This window comes from Cebus imitator, unplaced genomic scaffold (assembly GCF_001604975.1).
Source record: "Cebus imitator isolate Cc_AM_T3 unplaced genomic scaffold, Cebus_imitator-1.0 Scaffold312, whole genome shotgun sequence".
Classification (NCBI taxonomy): domain Eukaryota; kingdom Metazoa; phylum Chordata; class Mammalia; order Primates; family Cebidae; genus Cebus; species Cebus imitator.
In genome coordinates, this window is record NW_016107627.1 from 1,141,841 (window position 1) to 1,163,210 (window position 21,370).

General features: G+C 38.4%; 1 protein-coding gene and 2 long non-coding RNA genes across 9 annotated transcripts in view; 1 reads left to right on the forward strand and 2 right to left on the reverse strand.

Annotated features, from left to right (window-relative positions):
- LOC108285998 overlaps nucleotides 1-7,478 on the reverse strand; it is a 12,206-nt gene extending 4,728 nt beyond the window's left edge. Inside the window, exons 1-4 of one of the 3 annotated variants that reach the window (XR_001817774.2) lie at nucleotides 7,317-7,478; nucleotides 2,703-2,853; nucleotides 1,386-1,510; nucleotides 55-880 (exon numbers count right to left, since the gene is read on the reverse strand). This is a non-coding gene — a long non-coding RNA (uncharacterized LOC108285998). Of the gene's footprint in view, nucleotides 1-54; nucleotides 881-1,385; nucleotides 2,854-7,316 lie in introns of those variants that run through there. The other 2 variants (XR_005196168.1, XR_005196169.1) reach the window with 2 other exon arrangements.
- Nucleotides 1-21,370, forward strand: part of CLYBL (citramalyl-CoA lyase) — a 297,363-nt gene that overhangs the window by 252,502 nt on the left and 23,491 nt on the right. For all 5 annotated transcript variants that reach the window (XM_017503564.2, XM_037729604.1, XM_017503563.2 and 2 more), the window contains exons 3-7: nucleotides 1,552-1,740; nucleotides 5,652-5,753; nucleotides 7,466-7,559; nucleotides 8,882-9,049; nucleotides 13,594-13,718. In XM_017503564.2, coding sequence (XP_017359053.1) covers nucleotides 1,552-1,740; nucleotides 5,652-5,753; nucleotides 7,466-7,559; nucleotides 8,882-9,049; nucleotides 13,594-13,718 — 678 coding nt within the window. The remainder of the gene's footprint in view (nucleotides 1-1,551; nucleotides 1,741-5,651; nucleotides 5,754-7,465; nucleotides 7,560-8,881; nucleotides 9,050-13,593; nucleotides 13,719-21,370) is intronic.
- LOC108286000 overlaps nucleotides 9,296-21,370 on the reverse strand; it is a 19,612-nt gene continuing 7,537 nt past the window's right edge. The window contains exon 2 of the long non-coding RNA XR_001817776.2: nucleotides 9,296-9,334. This is a non-coding gene — a long non-coding RNA (uncharacterized LOC108286000). The remainder of the gene's footprint in view (nucleotides 9,335-21,370) is intronic.

Here is a 21,370-nt window from a genome sequence, read left to right on the forward strand (position 1 = left end):
AAAAAAAAAAAAAAAAAAAAAAAGATTTTTGTATTTAATGGCTGTAATAAAGAGTGTGTGGGAGAGCAAGTGGGCGAGTTTTTTATCTATGGAATAAAACAAAGGTATGATGTGGAACCAAGCCATTGTTGGCTGCATCATCTCTGACTAGCTAGTCTGAGCTCTCTCTTGCTTTTGTCTACGCTTTGCCTAATCATTGGCAGTTGAACTCTGTAAATCAGGACTTCACAGAGCTGTCCTAAGCTGTCTTAGGTTCTCTTTCCTTCTGACTTGACAACTCTAAGCTGCCGTTTCCTCACACTGTCTAACTCAGACCACATTTGGAAGCTTCCTTGCTTCTCCTCGCTCACAGACCCACGTCTGTCTGGTTTAAATCTTCTGTCCTGGGTTGTCTTGTTGACTGGAACTTAGACTCAATATTGGCTTAAATAATTCTTTTTTGTTGCCACTTTGGTTTGCTATTTTCCTAGATCAGTATTGCTTTTCAAATGGCTATATAGTAAGACTTAAAAAAAAAAAAAAAAAAAAAAAAACAGAAGCTTTAAAGTTTTATTAGTATCATAAAATCCCTTCCCAAATGAATCTACTTTTGATAAGTGTTCATTCTGACAATGAGAATTTGTTGAGGGCTGTTGGCAAGTTGGAGGAGCTTGCTTTTGAAACTGAAATTGGCAGGAAGTAATGACCCAAGTGCCTTCTTTCTGTCGACTCTAGCCCTCACCCTCTGCATGCACTTCTTTCTCTCCCCCTCCCCATCTTCATCACCCCGGAGCCAAAGCCCATACATAACATTCTTGGTTTCATATAGTTTTTCTGCGGATAATTCAAATACTGAGGCAGACATTCAGCCTTTCAGCTTCTCTGAACTGTGGAGCAAAGCCTGTCAAGGCAAAGAAAAAATGTATTTGTCAAGCACTTCATGAAGGGATTCCTTGCCTTCCACCTGAAGGAATTGGAGCTTTTTTTGTAGCAACCTTTGTCAGATTCCTGTGAGCATCTTCTTAATTGAATGTCAAGATTCAACTCAGTTGCAATAAAATAGTAAAAAAAAAAACAAAAAAAAAAAACATGATGCTTGTGGAAAAAGAAAAATCCTTACTTTTTCCCCTAATGTAAAGAAGCTGACAGACGAGACAGCCACGATCCAGATGTTAGCCAATTTCTTATGTTTATTAAACGAGAAGGTGCAGGTAAAGAACATACAACCATGCTTAGCACTTAGTTAATGCTCAATCAGTGAAAAATTACCTATTAATTATTTTTCCCTTCCAATTGGGAAGTGATGCTAATGAGAAGCACGGCATTACCGTGCACCAATGTGCATTACAGTGCATCTCAGCTGTGTTAGAGCCATCCTGAATGAAGCCTGGAAGTCAACTGCTCACCTTTCAGACTGGATGACTTCTTTCAAATATTGTTTTTTTGGTGGACAGGAAATGTGTAGATAGAATAATGGTGCTCAGACTCTGAATCCACGTAACAGTTTCATAGACCATTTGATGGTGCTCCCCTCAATAATAAAAATAAACACATTTTTATTGACACTTATAGAATGAAGCTCGACTGAGAATTGTAAAAACTCTTGAGGACTTTGATCTGGGCTCTACTGAAAAATGTGTGAGAGTCAACTCAGTTTCCAGCGGTCTGGCGGAAGATGACCTAGAGACCCTTCTGCAATCCCGGGTCCTTCCTTCCAGCCTGATGCTACCAAAGGTGGAAAGTCCTGAAGAAATCCAATGGGTGAGTAGCTAATGCTTTGCTTTAAGACTCAGGAGCAGCTAAGGAGGAGTAACAGGAAGAAGGGATCTGGGTGCCATAGGTTTGGAAAATGCATGCACAGAGCAGCGAGGAAGGGAACTGAGAAAAAGCAGTAAGCGCAGCAATCCGTTTCTTTCACACAAGGAAAGCTTGCCTTTGCCCGAAGTGTTCCGTGGAACAACTGCACTTCTGAAATGATGCTTCGCTTCCTAATTGGATGTGTGGTTTGGCCAGAACAGCCTCCTCAGCAGCCCTCCCACAGTAATCCCTGGAAACTAGGTTGCCTGAGAATCTCATCCCTTCCTCCACCCCACCTGGCCCTAAGCCAAGGCCTCCACCTGGAAGAGCAGTGACGTAAGTGGCTCTTACTGAGATTCATCTGAAATCATCCCAGGCAGGGAGGGCACATTTGCCGCATATGAAAAAATGAACCCAAAGAAGGGGAGGAAAAGGTCACTCCTTAGGGCAACTAGAGGAATGAACAGGAAGCTTTTAACTAGTGGTTTTAATTAGCACAGATATTATTTCCTGAACAGTTCTCCAGTGCGTCCTTTTTAAATTGCTGACAGGTGTGTTTGTGTTTCATGACAGACTTTTCAGCCAATAAAAACCTGAAATGTAAAGTGGCTGGCATGTCAAATTACTTAAGAAAACTTTTGAAATGGGCCTAATTACACTATGATTGTTTTAATGGACAAAGGGTGGAGGGGCTAGATTTTATTCGAGGGTCGCTTTTCTTCTGCAGATCTCTCCTGAATAAAGTAACATTTCACTGTGTCATTCAGTGGCAGAGAGTCTGTGAGGTGTGAAAACTGGACGCATTTGTGGTCAGGGCGAGTGGGCAGTGGTGGTTTCATGGAAGCCACATCTAGTATTATCTCTGAGGCTGTGGCTGCCGCCTCAGCAATACCCTGAGTGGTTGTAACACCTACGAAACTGGTCACCTTCTGAATGCACCCGGATGCGTCAAGTCTGCATCGCCCAGTGGCACGGCCACTGTGACATGTGGCTTCTGAGCACTGAAATGTGGCCAGCACAAATTGAGATGTGCTGGAAGTGCAAAATACACACTCAATTTTGAAGACTTGGGATTCACTGAGGGGACAAAAAGAGAATGAATTATCTCGGTCGTTTTTATATAGATTACACATTGAAATAATATTTGGTTATCTGTTGAGTTGAATACAAGATACTATTAAATTCACCTGTTTCAGTTTACCCTCTGAATGTGGCTACCGAGAAAATTTAAAATTATATATGTAGCTGCTGCTATACAGTTTCTTTTGGACAGCTCTGTGTTGGATCCTTGTTGAAGACCCATATTCAGGCACCAGTATTTACTTATTAAGCTGGTGTTCTCTCCAGGGTTACCCTCAGAAGCTGAGATACTAGTTAGAGTATGTTAATATCCTGAAGGGCCCTGAGCTCGTTCAAATATGTCTTAAGTTGATTGAAATGGACTCTGAAGTCACTGTTCCCTTTTGGTTTCATAGTTAATGCCTATTTATCACCATTATTACCCTTAATTTAAGATGGGGGAGGGAGGACCCACCAGCCTTCAGCTACGGCTCCTGTATGCTGTTTTAAATCCTTGGAAGTGAGACACATACAGAAATTTAAATTGGACTTCTAGTTAACAGAAGTCCTTTTGGCTGTTTATTTTTTCCTCTCCGTTTGTATTTATGCGAAGCATAAAACCCAGAGCCTGATGCACAACTGAAAGATGGGCTTACTTGTTTTCTTTTGTGTGAGAATCTCTTGCTCGCCTTTTGTCGCTAGTGTGGGTTCATGTTTGACTGGCACGGCTTATTGGACTATAACAAGCGTAACCCTGCCTCCTTTGTCATGGGACAATTCTCCCACAAATCCCGAACAGTGTGCATTCTTCCAGCACACTATTGGGTGTGCACTGGAATTGAAAGAATCGCTGAGCCCTGCTACTTCATCTCCTCCCCAATCTCTTTGTGATTTCTCCCCCTTCTTCTCCTCCCCCTACCCCAGTCCCCTCCACCTCGCTGAAATGAACACTTTACCAGGCCGGAAACATTTAATCGTCTCCTTTTGAAAAAATTAATTGAAACTTCTCCACTAGTTACCTTTTGTGTTAGTACTTAATGCAATTTTTTAAGAAAGAGGGGGAGGAGGAGGAGGAGGATGGGCTGGAATATTTAATTTTTAAATGGCCCTATTGGCTTAAAAACAAAAGGCATTAGGGGTTTTCTCACTAAGAACAGGGAATATCTTGTAAAGCGTTTACTTGGTTTTAAACGCTACGATTTTTGTAGTTGTAACTGTTACCACAAAGAATGGGGCAAGTCACTTCGCAAGTTTTCTTTAATGGGGAAGAAAACATCCCTACTACATTTTTAACACCAACGCCACTAATACTGTGCTACCACTTTCTAGCATAAATGAGAAATAAATAAATTATGTTTGATTTTCATCTGCCTCCAATACTATACATTTTATCCCCTGAAATTGTCGCCCTCTGCTTCTTCTCGCTATTTTGGTTGAGTTATTCCTTCCCCTGAAAAGTTACTGAGGAGGTGATGGTGATGCCCTTTGAAGGGGGGCAGTGGGAGCAACTGGGAATAATTCTTCATTACTGAAAGCTGTGATTTATTTTAGCCTAATTGTAAAGTTACTGCAAATTGCTCAAAAGCTTTTTAAAGATCCCAGTGATTAGATTTTTTAGGGGGGTGGTGCACCGGCAAGGAGGGGGCAGCTAAAAGGGGAAATAACACCTCTAATCCCGCTTCTGGTAAATAGGCTGCCAGCTTTTCAAATGAGTTTCCTTTCTATTAGTCAGAATATTATGCTAAGCCTTAAGCATTAGTTTTTTTATGTTGCCATAGCAGCCTTATTCCTGCAGGGTGGTGACCTGTGATGATTACAGTACAAAGCTTATAGGGTCTTGAAACCCCCTTTGAAGATGAAAAGTCTTTGATGGTTTATATTTATGCAAATCTCTTAGATATGATTTACCCAACTGAGACTGAATAGAGAGATGATTAAAATTCCCTTTTCCTTTGATATCTATTAATGGCTGAATATTCCTTAAATTTAAAATGGATATATATGTTTTCATCTTTATTTACAAAAATATCTTTATCATACCTGTGTTTCTTTTCTATCTCCCCACAGCTTATTAGATCTAGATAGACATAATAGATTTACAATTTAGAGTGTGTTTTTCCCCCTTTTGAAGGGGGGGAGGAATCTGGCCAAGAGCTTTTGTATGTTTCCAGATGATAGATTTTGGAATTTGGGCTACCCCACTGGCAGCACAGAGCTAGCTGTGAACTGGTCTCATGGAAAAAATTGGCGAGCTTTGGTCTTCAAAGAATTAAACTTCCTTTTTAAGGTCTTCCTAGGTAAGCTAAAAAATTATGAAGAAAAACCTTCTGAACAAAGGGTAACGGTGCTGTAATGAATAATATGGACTCCATGTAGAAGGCTGCTGAACAGTTACACTGATGTCAGTGCTGGGCACGAAACAAAAACAGAATGGCAGGTAGAGGAAGACTTCATTGTTTTAAGGGCCTACCATTTGCATCTAACGAAGCGAGGGCAAGAGGTCTTAGGTAAATATGTTTCCAGGGAAAGCGCTGGTACTCTCTCCTTCCAGTTCTAACTCCTAGGCCTCAAGTTGCTCCTTTGCAAGAAAAAAAATTGTAATGCTTGGGGTTTTACTATTTGGTTTGCTGGGAACTTCATTACCTTTTCTTTGGTCTGTCTTCTTAGTTGTTTTTTTTTTTTAATTCTTTTGTGTGGACGAAAGAGGCTTGGATATGACTTCCTCAGGTCAAAGACTTAAATACTACTTCTGTATCTACATTTCCGTGATTGTACATTTTTTCCCCACTAATCTCCTATGACACTTCTGCTTTTAGTTTGCAGACAAATTTTCATTCCACTTAAAAGGCCGAAAACTTGAACAACCAATGAATTTAATCCCTTTTGTGGAAACTGCAATGGGTTTGCTCAATTTTAAGGTAAGAAAACCATAATATGGTTAATAAGTTAGTATTTTATTTGTCACCTAAAGATAACTTTTGTTTTCAATTTTAACATCTTCTTAAAATATGTTTCTAGAGAGATTTATAAGCAGAGGAAACCTCGAACACCATTCATTATCCGTAATAGCACAAAAACCAGGTTACCAGCATCTTAGAAAACAATGAAATCAGTTAAGTAAAAGAAAAGCTTCCCAGTCCAAAATATTTAATTAAAACATTTATATATTCCTAGTGACAATTTTAATTAATCCCTGTGTAATTATATGCTTTGAATTACTGCATTTATAGACTAAATGTACATGAAAATTTATTTTGTCACCCTTATGAATTAACTTTGAAATATTCTTTTCTATGAATTGCCTTTTCATTGGGAAATTTTCTGGCCTCTCCGTAGCAACCTTATCAGTAATGTCTAGCAGATAAGATTATTGTTTGTAAGTTCATACACACAAATAATTTGCAGTACATTTTTTTCAATTTGCCACATTAGAACATCGAACATTTTCTAATATACATGTGGGAATATTAGCTGAGCCCAGTGTTTTCAGCCATTGTGTGGTTGCACCAAACTACCTGCCTTAACAAATTCAGAGCTAGCTCGTCTTTTCTCATTTATCAGGGGGCAAATACACCTCTCATCCCACCTGACCTGCGAACATCAATCTAGCACCCCCTTCTCAGAGTTCCTACACTCCCTCCCCCACCTCAGTCCCCCCAGAGGGCAGGAGAAAAGAAATCACTAAAACAAGGAAAAAAACATAGTCAAAATGTACTAAAGAGAGAATGTGTGAGCGGCAACTTTGAGACCTTGGGCTGTGCAGAAGGGGTCGAGTGCAAATGTTTGGGGAGCTGCTTCAAGCCTTGTCCCGTGAGCAGCTTGTTTATACAACTAACCGTAAATTCTTCCAGCCAGCCTTAGAATCCTGAGAATATAATCAAAAGCATATCCCTTAGATGCAACCAGATTCATCCAGTGATTTAATTTTAAGCACTGCTTCGACATTTTATTCCATAATGTACCTAGAAGCACTTACAATGTCTGAAAGTAATCACCAGTGTCCCCATCGGTTCCTTGTTTCTTTCCCACCCACATATATCAGCAGGTTCTATCTCCACCCTTCAAGATTCACAGTTATGTCTATTGACGAATGCTATTTGCCTTGACTTTCATATATAAATGTCGAAGTTGCTTTATCAGCACATCGTGGATGACTTGTTGCATTTTTATTTTCCCCTCTGGAGTTGTAGGTTTTTGTACAGTCTTTAATCCTGAGACTATGTGCTTAATCCTAATGCAAATAATTCAATTAGTTTGACTTTAAAATTCCTTCCTTCTCCCCTATGGTTTTACAAGAGTCTCTTAAAGCAAAAACAAATTCTGGAAAAATATAAATAACTTACAGTGCAAGCAAAATTAGTTAACTCAAAGCTGCTCCAAAAGTGAGATGAGCTACAATTTGAACATTATAACTCTATTAATATAATCCATTAAACAAAGCAAATATATACAATACACTTATCTTGAATGATATTAAATACCTTTTGAAAGGGGTACATTTGGGCTGCGTTTTTAGGAATGCTTTCAGCCAAACTAAGAGTCAGGTCGTCCTGTTACTGAAATGCACCGTGCCTCTTCCCTCTGACGCACACGTTTCTGTGAGCCTTGGTTCTATTCTGCTCTTTTACAGGCAGTGTGTGAAGAAACCCTCAAGATCGGGCCTCAAGTGGGTCTCTTTCTAGATGCAGTCGTTTTTGGAGGAGAAGACTTTCGAGCCAGCATAGGTGTCAAACACCTCCTCTCTTTTTCTGTGTGTGTGTATACGTGTGTATATATTTTGTCTTTGCCCCTCAGGAATGGATATTTACATAACAATATATATTTGCCAACCGTGACAATGGTTTTTCATGACAATGGAGTGGACACTACTTCCTGATAATTTAGAGCTCCTCATAGCTGCCCTGCTTCCAGAACACTGCATTATGACTTCTGTTCATTTATAAAAGACAGGAGCAATAGAAAGCCTGTTGCAGCCCCAGGCATGCTCAGGAATATCTGGCATCTTCTTTGTGCCTAATAAATATATTATGTGAACAGCCTCACCGTTGCTTCAGTATTTTGTTTTCACGTCAGTATGAGGGCTGTCTAGATTTCTAACGCAAATTTAAGGTGATTTCATATTTGCCTTAATGAATTGTTTTCCACGTAAAATATACAGTATGTAAATATTATTTTAAATGGATCTTAACTTTCTCTTACATTGTGTTTTTTGAACTCTTCATGTTAAATGTGCTGATTATCACGGATTCTCACCATCCCTCTTGGGCTGCACTTGAGGGGTCTGCGTGTGTGACTGGAGACCGTGAAGCATTTAGAAAAGAGGCCGAGGCCAGAAACCAGTCCCAGTGACCTGAAGACAGGCACTTTCCCTGAGCAGGGAGTGGCATGTTCCGAATATAAATAGGGACACTTCCCTCCCCTCAGGGTGAAAAAACTGAATGTATTTTAATGTGAGTCCTTCCAGGAGACTTGTGTATCCAGCAGTTCAGCAGGCTGTAGAAGGCATATCCAAGCTTTCCGGCCCTCTGAAAACAAGTGCCCTCCCATCTTCCCAAGTTGTCCATCCCGACCCTGAAGCTGAGGCATTTGGCTCAGAACTTCACTTTGGACAGGGCATGCCAGCCACAGCACACGCAGTTCTGTGCTCGCTGTGAAAAGCGAACCATTGCCCTGCACAGCTGCTGGGCCACCTTTTGTGGTGCTGTCTTCGGACTGGCACTTTTCAGGCGATGATAAGAAGGAAAAAAAATGTATCAGGAGGTCTCTTGCGACCCTGACCCGGCCTCCTGGAATGGGGAAGGGGCCTTCTCTTAATGCAGGTAGAAGTAATTCTATTGAAAGATGCCTTGTCAGTTAAACAGACACATGTGAGATTTAACTTGGCCTCCACGTATGCCTGTCTTCATTTATATTTGAATAATTATTTTGCGGAGGAGCAATTCCCAGGGAGGTATATATGTCTGCACAAACTGAGTTTTTATCATCAATGTCTAGGTTCAGTTTCCAAAGTTAAAGCCTCCTTTTTCTGTTAACATCCCATTTTCAGGTGCAACAAGTAGCAAAGAAACCCTGGACATTCTCTACGCCCGGCAAAAGATTGTTGTCGTAGCGAAAGCCTTTGGTCTCCAGGCCATAGATCTGGTGTACATTGACTTTCGAGATGGAGATGGGCTTCTTAGACAGTCGCGAGAAGGAGCTGCCATGGGCTTCACTGGTATGATTCCTGTCTTAGAAAGCAGTGTCTAAATTAGCAAGCATTCCAGAAAAGTAGGAATTTGACCCGAAGACACTTCTTCTGATGTCATCAGGCATCCCCCACACTTATCCCACTATTGGAAACATAAAAAAGCCTCGCGGAGGAGGAACTTGCCAGACACACTGTCATGGTTTTCTTTGGCCCCGCAAGTCAAACAACAAATCATTCATTTTACTTCCTCTTTATATTAGTTGCCCTTTTTTCTTCCATCCTCTTAATCATTTTGTTGTAGTCTTGGCTGACCTGTAGGGAGGGAGGAGGCTGTTAAAAAAAAGCCTTATGAGTGAACCACCATAAGAATTTTGGTTGAAGGATGGAAGAAAAATCTCCTAGAATTTTCAAATTTTAATTCATTTCTGGAAAAAAAATGTTGGTGATATTGTCTTTGGTTTTGTTTTTTTTACTCGTAACTAGTTTTTTGCTCTTCTGCCTGTCCAAGCCCCTCCTTTCTCTCCTACCTCCCAGTAAGTGTCCACACAGACACCTACAGGCATAGGCTGGTGACACCTACGGGCATAGGCTGGCACTAGGATCAGCGGGTCCCTTGCAGTCCTGTCTGGGGCACAGACGGGTATCTGTTGATTCGTGTGCCTGGTCACTCAGGTCCCCATGAGCCAGGGGAGCAACTGAAAATTGTGTTTTTACAACAGAGATCTATGTTTTGAAAAACCGCAATAGGATTCTACACATAAACATACACATGCAGTTGCACACACACAAACACACACTGACAACCATGGGAAAAACACGATGCACTCCTTCACTCTTACCTGTTCTTCTGTTGAAAGTTCTAAGAATATTAATATCAGAAAGGTGCCCAAGTAATAAGGAAAAGAGACAATCATCCCGATACCCCTGTTATAAATATTTTTTTAAATGTATCTAGGTAGCGGTTACCAAAAGAAACGTTTCATAAAGTAGCCTTAAATGTAAAAAATATCTTAATGGGTGATGATTTAGTCCAAAATAAAATTGAACGACCTAAGAAGCTATTTTACTGTTATATTCTAGTTAAATAAAGCTCTGAGTTTATTCTTGTGTTTTTTACACAAGGAGCTAAATATGATCCCCTCAATGTTTTAAATAAATGTGATCCCATATAGAGAAATATTCTTCAATTATCTGAGCCATTAATAAACGAATCCTGCCTGCATTTCATAGTGACTGAGGAAGAGAGGAGTCCTCTGCCACATCCATGGGATTGTGCTTGTTCCTGCCTCTTTCCAACGACTGGTTAGGATGTGACCCAAATGGAAAAGTTGGAGAAAAACTCCATGAAATTTATCTAATAGACCCTGATGTTGTTGGCCTGAAATGTATGGCACTGGCTGCCAGGCAGCCAGATGTTGCTCTGAAGTGGGAATTAATTCAATAAAAAAGAGAAAGCACTGCATTGACACTGACTCCTCCACCATCACTCAGCAGAATCTGAGTTTCCTCTGCCTCCTCTGGGGTAAACGTTTGCCCCAGAACTTCTCCGGGAGCTTGAGAGCGTCTCCAAGATACAGGACTGAATTAACTTGGCCCCTAATTCAATCGCAGAAGACAGGCTATTTCAAATCAGGTTTAAATTTCTAGACTGTGCCCAACTCAGCACGAGGAGCTTATGGACCTGGCACTATTGTTTCTCCACAACGGGGAGTATTAAATCGCTAAAAAAAAGGGGGGAAGCGAGGATAATGGCAAGGCACAGAGGGCACGGTGCCCATTATATATTCAAGGGAACCAGGCCATAACTAGGGAGCCACACTTTGTAGGCAGTTTGCAATTTTTAGAGAGAAGGCCTTTGTTGTCCCAATTATATTTCTGCATACCAATAAGAGGTAATCAATCAGATAAGGTAGAAGATTATTTGTAGTCATTTTTAAAAATAAATGTTTTTTAATGAGTATTTTAGACCTCTCAGTATCTGTTCATCCTGGTTTTTTGGCATTTGATTGCCATACCTTGGGCATTGCACAAGCAGAAGGAAAAGAAGGAAAGAAAAAAAGGAAAGAAAATGGGGGAAGAGGGAGGGAGGGATGGAGGAAGGAAGACATGCCTCATCTGAAGCAGGTGGTTGAAAGGTTTAAAATCCAGTGAAAGTATTGTATTATCCATACACTAGTAAGGAAGCCTAAGTCTGTGCTATAAGGATTCCCTGTACTTTAAAAAATGATATAGATTTTTAATGAGTTGTAGTTTTTAAAAGTTAGCTGTAGTTTCTTTTCTACAATCATTTCCCAGAATCTCAATCCATGTCGATTGATTTTAAATCAATGAATTGGCTGTATAAATGGCCATTAACTCCTCTGGGAATTTTCTCATCAAAAAGAAACCAAAACTAAATCTTGGAATAAAGCTTTAAATGCTGACTTAGTTATTACAGTTACTCCAGTGCTACATGCTGAGAAGACAGATTATAAATATGAAGCACTATAGGTTTTCTTCTTTTTTGCAGTCTATTGGAGAAGACAAAAATGACACCATCATACAGTTACCTAAAAGACTTGACAGGTATTGATTTAAAGCACGATATATCAAGCGGTACTGTAGAAAGGATTTCATGGTCATAAATTTTAATGTCTTCCAATTTTGCACCCTCTCAGTAACTTGTCAGTAGCAACTCTTCTGTATAAAATATTTGCCTGGTTCCCACATGGCATTAAACTCCACTATACAGTTGTTGGAATATATAAGATGTGACAAAAGAGAACTTCACATATGAATGTTCATATATTTCTAAAACCTAACATGTATCTTAAAATTAGCCTCCTTGCCAAAATATAGGTACTAGAGAATGGAGAGCCAGCAGTGATTTCACAGTTTTTTAAGTCGTTTATGTTTGCTCCTCAAATTATAGTGCATGTACCAAGAAGTTCCCATGAAATCTGGCCTTTTATGCATTGGTGTAAATTATGTACATAAATTAAGAAATTCAGGGCTAACAATTAGTAGGAAATGACTCCCAGAACTGACATCCTTTATTAATAATATCCTAACAACTATTAGATTACTTAAATATAATCTCAGTACCTACGACTGAAAAAAGCCCTCATTTGTCATCCCTCATGTTATTCATTCCCAGAAATTATTCCTCAGATAATTTAAATAATCTTTATTTATATAAGTGTTTAACGTTTTATGAGTATGCTGACAGAAAAGAATGAAATAGCAATGTGAGGATGTTTTATGCCATTGGAAAGAAAATATATTGTTTATCCACTTAAACTCTTTTACATGAAACACTAAAAATCTGTTTTTACAAGCATCATTCCTTTTTTCATTCAAACAGAATAATGACAAGTAATAGAAATTGACAGCAAGGATACAAAATATCAAGGATATAATTTGTACTGTCTCAATGTTAAAAATAACTATTTCAAAAGCAAAGCAAATTGATATACCAACAAATATATTTAGCAGAGTAAATGATCATTAAGTGTACAATCATTTTTAAAGAGCCAATTATGTTCATAACTTTATCATGTAACAATATAATCTTATCATTATTATAGCATTAAATTATGTTACATTTTATTAGTGATCCGATTGGATTCCACACTTCCCTGGTTGTTAAATTGTTTTTTTAAATGACTGCATTATTTCACAAAATCTTGTGGCTCTTATCTTTGTATGATGTTTTTATTTAAAATCTTTTGACTATAAGAAGAATCATAAATCTTTTTGGAAGGCATTTCTACAGAGATAAGATTTCTTCTGGGGTATGTAAGGTGCTCTAAAGAGAGAAATACACAGTCTTGATTCTGTAAGACAAAAGGGAAAATCTGGATATATTTTTGGACAGAGAAACTTTCTGTAAGTATCTAGTTTTTACATTTTTAAATGGAGTAATCTAGAGGCTGCAGTGTTCAAATCTGCCTTCTATTTTACCATACTGAATACAGTATGTTTATTCAAATCCAATTTTCTGTTAGGGGTTAGAAATGACACATAAACTATGTTCATCCAAAACAAAAAAAATTAAATATACTATTGTAAGACTGTATTTGATAATAATATAGTTGTAATGACTGCATCTGTAAACTTAATGAAAACCAGCAGACCACTTCTAAAATAAATCATGGAAGGAAGTATAATCCTACAAAGAAAGCAAAAGACAACTTAGAAAATTTGAGAGAATTCTCATTTAATTTTTTTCTACTTCAACTCAATTGCTCTAATTTGCAGACGTTATCCTTTAAAGTCCCAGCCAAAGTAGTTATTCAACAAGCTGCCTAGTCAGCCCACCTGTAACTAAAAATAAGAGATTATCTGCACTAAGGTGGCATTTCTATAGGATCAGAAACACAATTACTTCCATTGTGGTAGTTGTTCTTATGTGGTATTCTGGAAGAGCCTGTCTGATTGCAGGTTTTGTTTTGTTTTGTTTTCTCCATAAAAAGTTTTAAATTAGTTAACATACAGTCTGTGAGGCATTCAGGAACCTCACCTGATAGAAACATTTTGTTTGCGCATCTGTTTGTTGTTTCTCGGTTCTGATGTTATTAATCTTCTTGTAGGTAAGCAGGTGATTCACCCTAACCAAATTGCTGTGGTCCAGGACCAGTTTTCTCCTTCCCCTGAAAAAATTAAGTGGGCTGAAGAACTGATTGCTGCCTTTAAAGAACATCAACAATTAGGAAAGGTAAATGTTCTGTGAATGCCTTGGGTGAAAGTAGTGTTTAAAATATTGCCGGGAAGAATGAAACAAATATGTTGTGTGAATGGCTTAAGAAAACTCATTGTATTTGGGGAGAGGGGAAGGGGAGGGAAAAACATTCACCAGTGAGAAAATTGCTTAAGGTAGATTTGCCCTGCCCATGTTCCTAAATATTTCACTAGCTGGCTCTCAAGTCTCTCATTTTATTCTTTTCATAAAATATATTGGCAGCCTTAGAGAAAATAGAAGTCTGTTTAGTTTTTCTCTACAGCCTTCTATGCAGCATTCATATGAAAATAATTTTAGATCAAAGTGAGAACAAGTTGTAATGAAATAAACACAGTTTGACCAAATGTGTTCTTGTGGAGGAAAGAAATAAATTTCAAGTTATTTTAATTTGGGGGGGAAAAGTACAGAAATCTCCTCCGGTTTAGTCATTTAAGAGTGGGAGGTTGTATATGTGTTTGTACCAATTTCTGGACCTGAGATTTGGATGGAATAGAAAGCAAATTAACACTGGAGTATGGTTGTTCCTAATTTAGTGCATCATTGAGCCTCGCGTTTCCTGCTCTGTGGGTTTCTGCTATGTAAATATTGCAGTGGTAATGCACAATCTGTCTCCACTTTGTGCCAGTAACACTTAAATTAGGTGTCGCCTGAAGGAAGATTTTATGCTAGTTGCAGCATTGTCAGTTAATTATCTTAAAGGTTATTTGCAATAATACCGTTTGCCTCTTTTTAAGAGGATAAGAGGGAAAGTTACATTTATAAATCTATCCTAGAGGTAATCTCTAAACTCAGCCTTGTGACCTCCAGAAGGAGTAAAGTTTTGATACCTACAATGCAAAATTGCTTAGGGGAAAGAAAAAAAAAAATTTATAAAAAGCATTCCCCCCTGCCAAAAAAAAAAAAAAAAAGGAAAAGGAAAAAAAAAAATCCTGTTTTTTAGTGGGAACCTGAACCTGTGACATCCACGTGAGACATGTCCCTTGTACTTTTTACTAGCGGCAAGGACACCTGAAAATCCCAGGACTTGCCAAAGTGGGCAGCAGTATTAAATGGGTCATGCCCTAAGGATGTCCACATTCAACCCATGCACACATGGGCACACGCACACCAGCAGGCTTATCTTTGCACAAACTCACACTTAATACCCAAAGGCAGAATATGTTACATTGGAAATATCCAATTTGGACTTCAACCAGTTTCATGATAAACAGCATTCTTCCTTCCATTTCACATCAACAGTGGCCATCAGAAAAGTAATGCCTTTCATAGAAACAATATTTTAAGTTGACCTTGTGTTTAATGTCCATTTTTGTGTCTTAACCCCAAATCAAGATTCCCATGAATAAATGTCGATATTCACCTAGAACAAAGAGCCATGGACTCTCATTCACACATGCAGATAACTCCATCCACCCTCTTCTCTTGCGTCCCTGCCCATGCACACTCACACTGAATGCTCTATACCTCTGCCACGTGCCTTGTGCTAGCTGAGGACATGCATCTCATAAATACTTCCTGGTGAAACAGGAACCTGAGGCAGCATGTGGACCATTGAAAGGAGAGAGCAGAGTTCCAGTCTAGGCCAGCGATGTGTCTGTGACCCATCCAAGCTGGGTTTCACAAGGGGTAGCATTAAAGGAGGCCATTTGGCATTGTAAGCAGATAGGGGTATAGGAGAGGTTACCCTGAATTTCAGTAGCCAGAAAACAGAAGTCAAACCAGAAACATGTGCTTTTCTCAGCATTTAAGTTTTTGAATGAAGAAAATGACCCTTTTCCATTGTATCTTGAAAAGTGTTATTCCCTGGGAAAATGTTCCCAAAGTTGCCTATCTTTTGATGATGGCAACTTAAATGTTCAGTTCTAGACTTTTTTTTTTTTTTAATTAAGAAATGCCCTCTTGTTGAGGCATAGGCTCTCACCACAGTGTGGCAGGACGGCTTTTCTTAACACAGAACCACCGGAAATCAGAGCAGAGGGGACACTAACTATTAGGTAATTTCTTCCCTGCCCCATTCGTGGAGGTTTGTTTCCTACAGCAAATTCTCCTGGTGTTTTGTCCAGCAAGGTTGAAATGATTCAAGTAATGGGGCTTCCAGTTGGGACATATGGTTATTTTATCCAGTTAGCATGTTTCTTTCACTTTGCCTATAAACTGGCTGGTCACAGAAATTGGATCTGCAGGTAGGTGACTCTGGATCTTGAGGGGATCTTGGGGTTTAAATAATGTGGGTTCTGTTTGCAAAGATTTCGTATAAATAGGTTGCACAATTATATAAAGTATTGCTGCCAACAAACCTCTAGTCTGTTTTATTTCAAATGTGAATCACTGATGAAAACATGAACCCTCAGATATTTTGTGCGAAGCACAGATGACTCTCTCAAAGATAGGAAACCGATGGTTTGTGTCCTAGTGTGACAGTCATAAATTTCCAAAAGACCTTTTTTCTCCCTCTGATGAAAATTTCATTCAAGCAATGCTTTTAAGTAGAAATGACCCAAGAAGGAAAAATTATGTATCTTTGCTTTTCTCTGCTTCATCCTGCTCTCATCTTAAATTCCATCCGGCCCAAACACCAAAGGTACAGCTGAAGTTCCACAGGGGGTGCTGGGTCATTTCTGTTTTCTATAGTAATAATCATTATGATTATTCACAAATAAAATTACTACCTTTTCTTCCTGTCCTCTCCAAATGACAAAGTTCATGGGACTACTTAGACCATGAGCAGATAAATTATTGAGGTTCGGGCTGGTATCACAGAATTTTGGGGGTGTTTTAATTAAAAGTTCTAAGGAAATAAAGTTTGGTGTCCTTAGTATAGACAATCACTTTACGTTAAAACAAGTAACAATCAGCTCATATCATCTGTCCCTGTTTGGCAGGCAGTGATGCTTGTGACTGCTTTGTTTCAGGAAACGGAGAGGTATTTTCAGGCTAGAAAATTTTGCCTGGCACAATAGCCCTCAGTAATCAGAGTTAGGGCTGGAGACTGACAATGGGGAATCTTGATTATCTTACCTTATTAAAATCTGTTGGAAAAACTTTAAACATTCCAAATAATCTGTGCTCTTATGTTAATTCCCATAAACTAAAATGGTTTTAATTTAGCCAACATCAGCTGTAAGGCCTCCAGCCACGATATTAATCAAACTGACTTTTCTTCCATCCTTCCAGAAAAATGTATTTTGAGATACAACCTGCATGCCATCATTTTAGTTTCTAATTATTTGGTAAAATGCCTTTAGCCAGGGTAAATCCTTTCCACATGATTTGTTTTAAATTTGTAAAGGATTTTCTTAAAAGTTAATTCCATTTTTATGTCTTTTTTAATAATAGTGGTGATTCCATTAATATTTGAAAATCAGTCAAAACTGAATTTAGTATTGCTCATTAAAGTAATATGATTTTAATAGTTCTTTTTTATCAATAAAGAATTTTATATGCTATAAAAGTTGGATATTTGAAAACATCTCAAGCAAATAATTAGCTAATATTGATATCAAGAGACATGATAATTTTATATAAACAAATACATATAGCATACATGTTTATACAACATATATACATTCAAGTATGTATGCTAACGTGTATTTTCTCAATTCTATATTATGAACTTAGTGCTAAGATTTTTATCTTTCCATATTTGTTACTTCTTAGGCAAAAATGACAGCTAAAGGAAACAGCCCGTTGCTTTTTTAAAACAATCACTAATCACAGGAAATCTTAATATAGGAGGTTACTATTTCTTTGTAAATGGAGACTCTAATAGAAAAATATGAAAGAATAGTACAGTGTATTATGTTTGTAAAATTGTTAAAGACACTTTGCTTGAATATTCATATTTTGCAGTATCTGGCTACAAATATGGCTTTGCTTCATTTTCAGTTTTCCAAACATTCTCTTGTATTCATATCCTGGCTGTAAGTGCTTTGTTTGGTTTTTGGAAGGATTTTGTTTACTTTTTTTCATGTTTTCCCATTCATTATAGCTTCACAAGTTGGCTAAAGACTGAGGAAGGGGAAGTGTTCATCTTTAAATTCTAGGTTCAATGAACAATTACAAATGTCAAAAACAAGATCACTACCTGACTAACAACTGTAAATATCACACAGAACAGTCATTCTAATTTCACTCTTGAGAGAAAAATAGCACAAGTTGCTAAGTTCACATTAATAAACACATCTTCTACTGGAATACAAACTGGAAATTTATCTCTTAATAAAGAAAGAGGTTTTTTTTCTATGTGTGTCTCTTCATCTGGAAACTTTACAAATAGTAATAAATCTCTCCTACCAAAATATTGAAAGCTGATCATTTTCTTAGGTGTCTGATTGCCGCTCGCACACCTTTCATTTCTGTTTCCAAATGCAGGGCTTTACAAAAGAAATACTGCTTGGTCCAGATGGCCTTCTAGAAGGCTCCCTGAGAGAACTCAGAAGTTTCTCTAGCCAAAAATATTGTTTCCGCTTATTCAAGTGCCAGAAATACCACTGCCACTCTTTCATGCAGATCAAATAAACCATCTAAAGATGTGGATGTTGTCTTTGTCAACTGAAAGGGTTGATTCCACTATTAGATGGCAGTGTATCCTCCCACACCCATGCAGCCCGCCACCCACAGCCTTCCCTCTGGATTTACGAACAGGAACACAAAAATCAGAGCTGAGTGGTTTGCAGTGAAAACGAAAGATGCAGAGACATAACTCTACTTTTGAGATTCTTAGTAATTGCACGTTTCCCTTTATTTCCCTGTTCATTTAATGTTTTCAGAAAGATTGGCCGTAATTTTGACTTTTAAAGTCCAGTTCTTAGAAAAGCTGAGGCTGCCAATGATGCCGTTAAGATTGGATAGATTAACACTGTATGCAAAATTTTACACATAGAAAGCAAAGTGATGAAATGCTACAAAGTAATGAAATCATATGATATCCTATTTCACTTTTTTTTTTAGTGGCAAATGGCTGGTTTGGTATTAGAAGATAAGAGTGTTTTTAATGAGCCAGCCACAGTGGCTCATACCTGTAATCCCTGCACTTTGGGAGGCCAAGGCAGGCAGATCACGAGGTCAGGAGTTTGAAACCAGCCTGGCCAACATAGTAAAACCCCGTCTCTACTAAAAATATTAAAAATTAGTTGGGCATGGTGTTGGGCACCTGTAATCCCAGCTACTTGGGAGGCTGAGGCAGGAGAATCACTTGAACCTGGGAGGTGGAGGTTGCAGTGAACAGAGATCACGCCACTGCACTCCAGTCCGGGTGACAGTGCAAGACTCATCTCAAAAAAAAAAAAAAAAAAGTATTTTTAATGTAGGTTAAATCGAATAATGTTTTAAATTGTTTGCTTTGTCCTTAATTTATAACACTTTAAGGATATTTTAATCAAAATATTCTTTATCCAGGTTTACATTTTTCAGGGTTTTATTTGCTCAATTTTGATTTTAAAGATGTAATTATTATAGCTGGATGACATCTCAGAAATCTAGTCAGATGCCTTCAGTTTATGACGTAATGCACTGAAACCCCGCAAGGTCAGAAGCTGCCCAGTGTCCCCGCCAAGGTGGGGAGAGGGCTGCGAGCAGAATTCAGGGCTTAGTTTGTAAGTAAAGATATGAAATAGCATAAATGTGGCTTCAGTTGAATTACAACGAATACCCACACTTAAAACCAAAACGAGTTAGAGCCTTAAAAGCACTAAGTCACAGTCAAAGTGAGCATTTGGGGAGTTCCAATGAATGTCTTTTCTTGAGCATAAGCAGAAACCAATGAGGAAAGAGAGAAACCAGGGTTTCTATGTGCCTTCCCGAGTTCCCAGCTGCTGTTCCCCACACGCCTTCCTGCTCAGTGCTGCCCTGCCCTCATCCCCCAGCCCTGCCCCAGGAAGGCTTCTAGGCTTTGTTCACCGCAAACCCCACCTCACATTATTATCAGTCGTTCAGTCTCCCAACATAGATCGGAAACTCCCAGAGCAAGCAAGGGGAGCCTGTGGCAGAGAGGCCATAGTTACTCCAGAGCCCAGTGCTATCTCAAGGACATAAAAGGACAGGTCCCCAGAATCACACTCTTAGTTACGACTGTGCTTGCACACACCCCGTGGCGTTCAGTGCCTGTGATAGCAAGATCCAGGTGATGGCCAGGAGAGGACCATTTTGTTCCTTGGACACCTTTCCTCTCTTTCCTCTTGCTGTAGTTCTCTAAGGATGGATGGGTCTGTGTGTGTGTCTTTCTGTTCCACCCTCGTGTTCCTTGCCCTGAATTATCTGTTTCCTCTTTTTCTTCACATCTTTTTCTTTCTCAGCACATTATCTCCACACCCCCCACCATCCCTTGCCTTCTTTCCTTTAGCTGATTACAATAGAGACTTTGAGAGCATTCTTTTAATTGTTTTGGTTGTATTTATTATTTTTGTCATTCTTTTTCTATTGAAGTTTATTAAAAATAGAAAGCAACCATTTCCATAATTCTCTTTTTTTCTTCCAGTTTAGGCCAGTGGGCCTCAAAAAAAAAAAAGCAAGGCAATTTCTTAGCACTACCCTAGGGAATAAAGAATTCTCTCTACGGTAGCACGCACCTCCCTGCAGCGTCTTGGGCAGAAAGAAGTACACAAAACACATTTAGTAAACAATATTTAGCTAACTGGTTTCCAAATTCCTGACAATGCTAAAAAAATTATTAGCTGCATTTTTAACAGTATGTATGACATACTTAGGCTGCCTTCTAGAAAAATTGAAAATGTTTTCATCAATTATTTCATCAGTTGTTATTCCTCAATTGTACTTTGAAAAATGTATCAGTATTTTAGTAAATCTTTCAAAGTCTCTTCCAGTTAATGTTAGCTCATTAAATCTGTTTTTCAAAGAGAGAAGTAGCCTACAAGTGTATGAAATAGAGGAAATTTAGCATTACTGAAATAGAGGAAGTTTAGCATTACTGGTCTTAGCGACAAACTGCTGTGAATCACATTCATTACCTGCTTTTCTCATAGGCAATAGGAGCTTAAATTTGATGTCAAAGATTTTTAAATAAAGATATTTAAACATTTGGCCTGTTACACATTTCAGTTGGTTTGAAAAATAATTTAAAATCTTTAGGCAAGATTTCTGGTTTCAAAAAGAAATCTGAGGTGGAGGTGATAGTTACAGAACTCTACATAATTACTAAAAAATCAATGAATTATACACTTACAATGGGTGAATTTTATGGTATGCAAATCAGACCTCAATAAAGCCACTTTAAAAACTGAGAAAATTAAGCACAAAACCTAATTTGATGGCAAATGTGTTAACTCCTTTAGATTTTGATATGTTTATAAATCCAATTGTTTTCACCTCAATCCGAAGCTTTCTACATAGCATACTTGGCTTTATTTTTCCAGATTTCCTTATGAAAAGATATTGAAAACAAAGACTTGCCTACTCTTGCCTGATTATTCTGCCTGAATATTTTTAAAGCAAAATCTTGCCATCTACATTTTTAGGCTCTGAGGAAAGTTTTAAAAATGGAAGGCAGCCAGGTGCGGTGGCTCATGCCTGTAATCCCAGCACTTTGGGAGTCCAAGGCAGGCAGATCACAAGGTCAAGAGCTTGAGACCAGCCTGGCTAACATGGTGAAACCCTGTCTCTACTAAAGATAC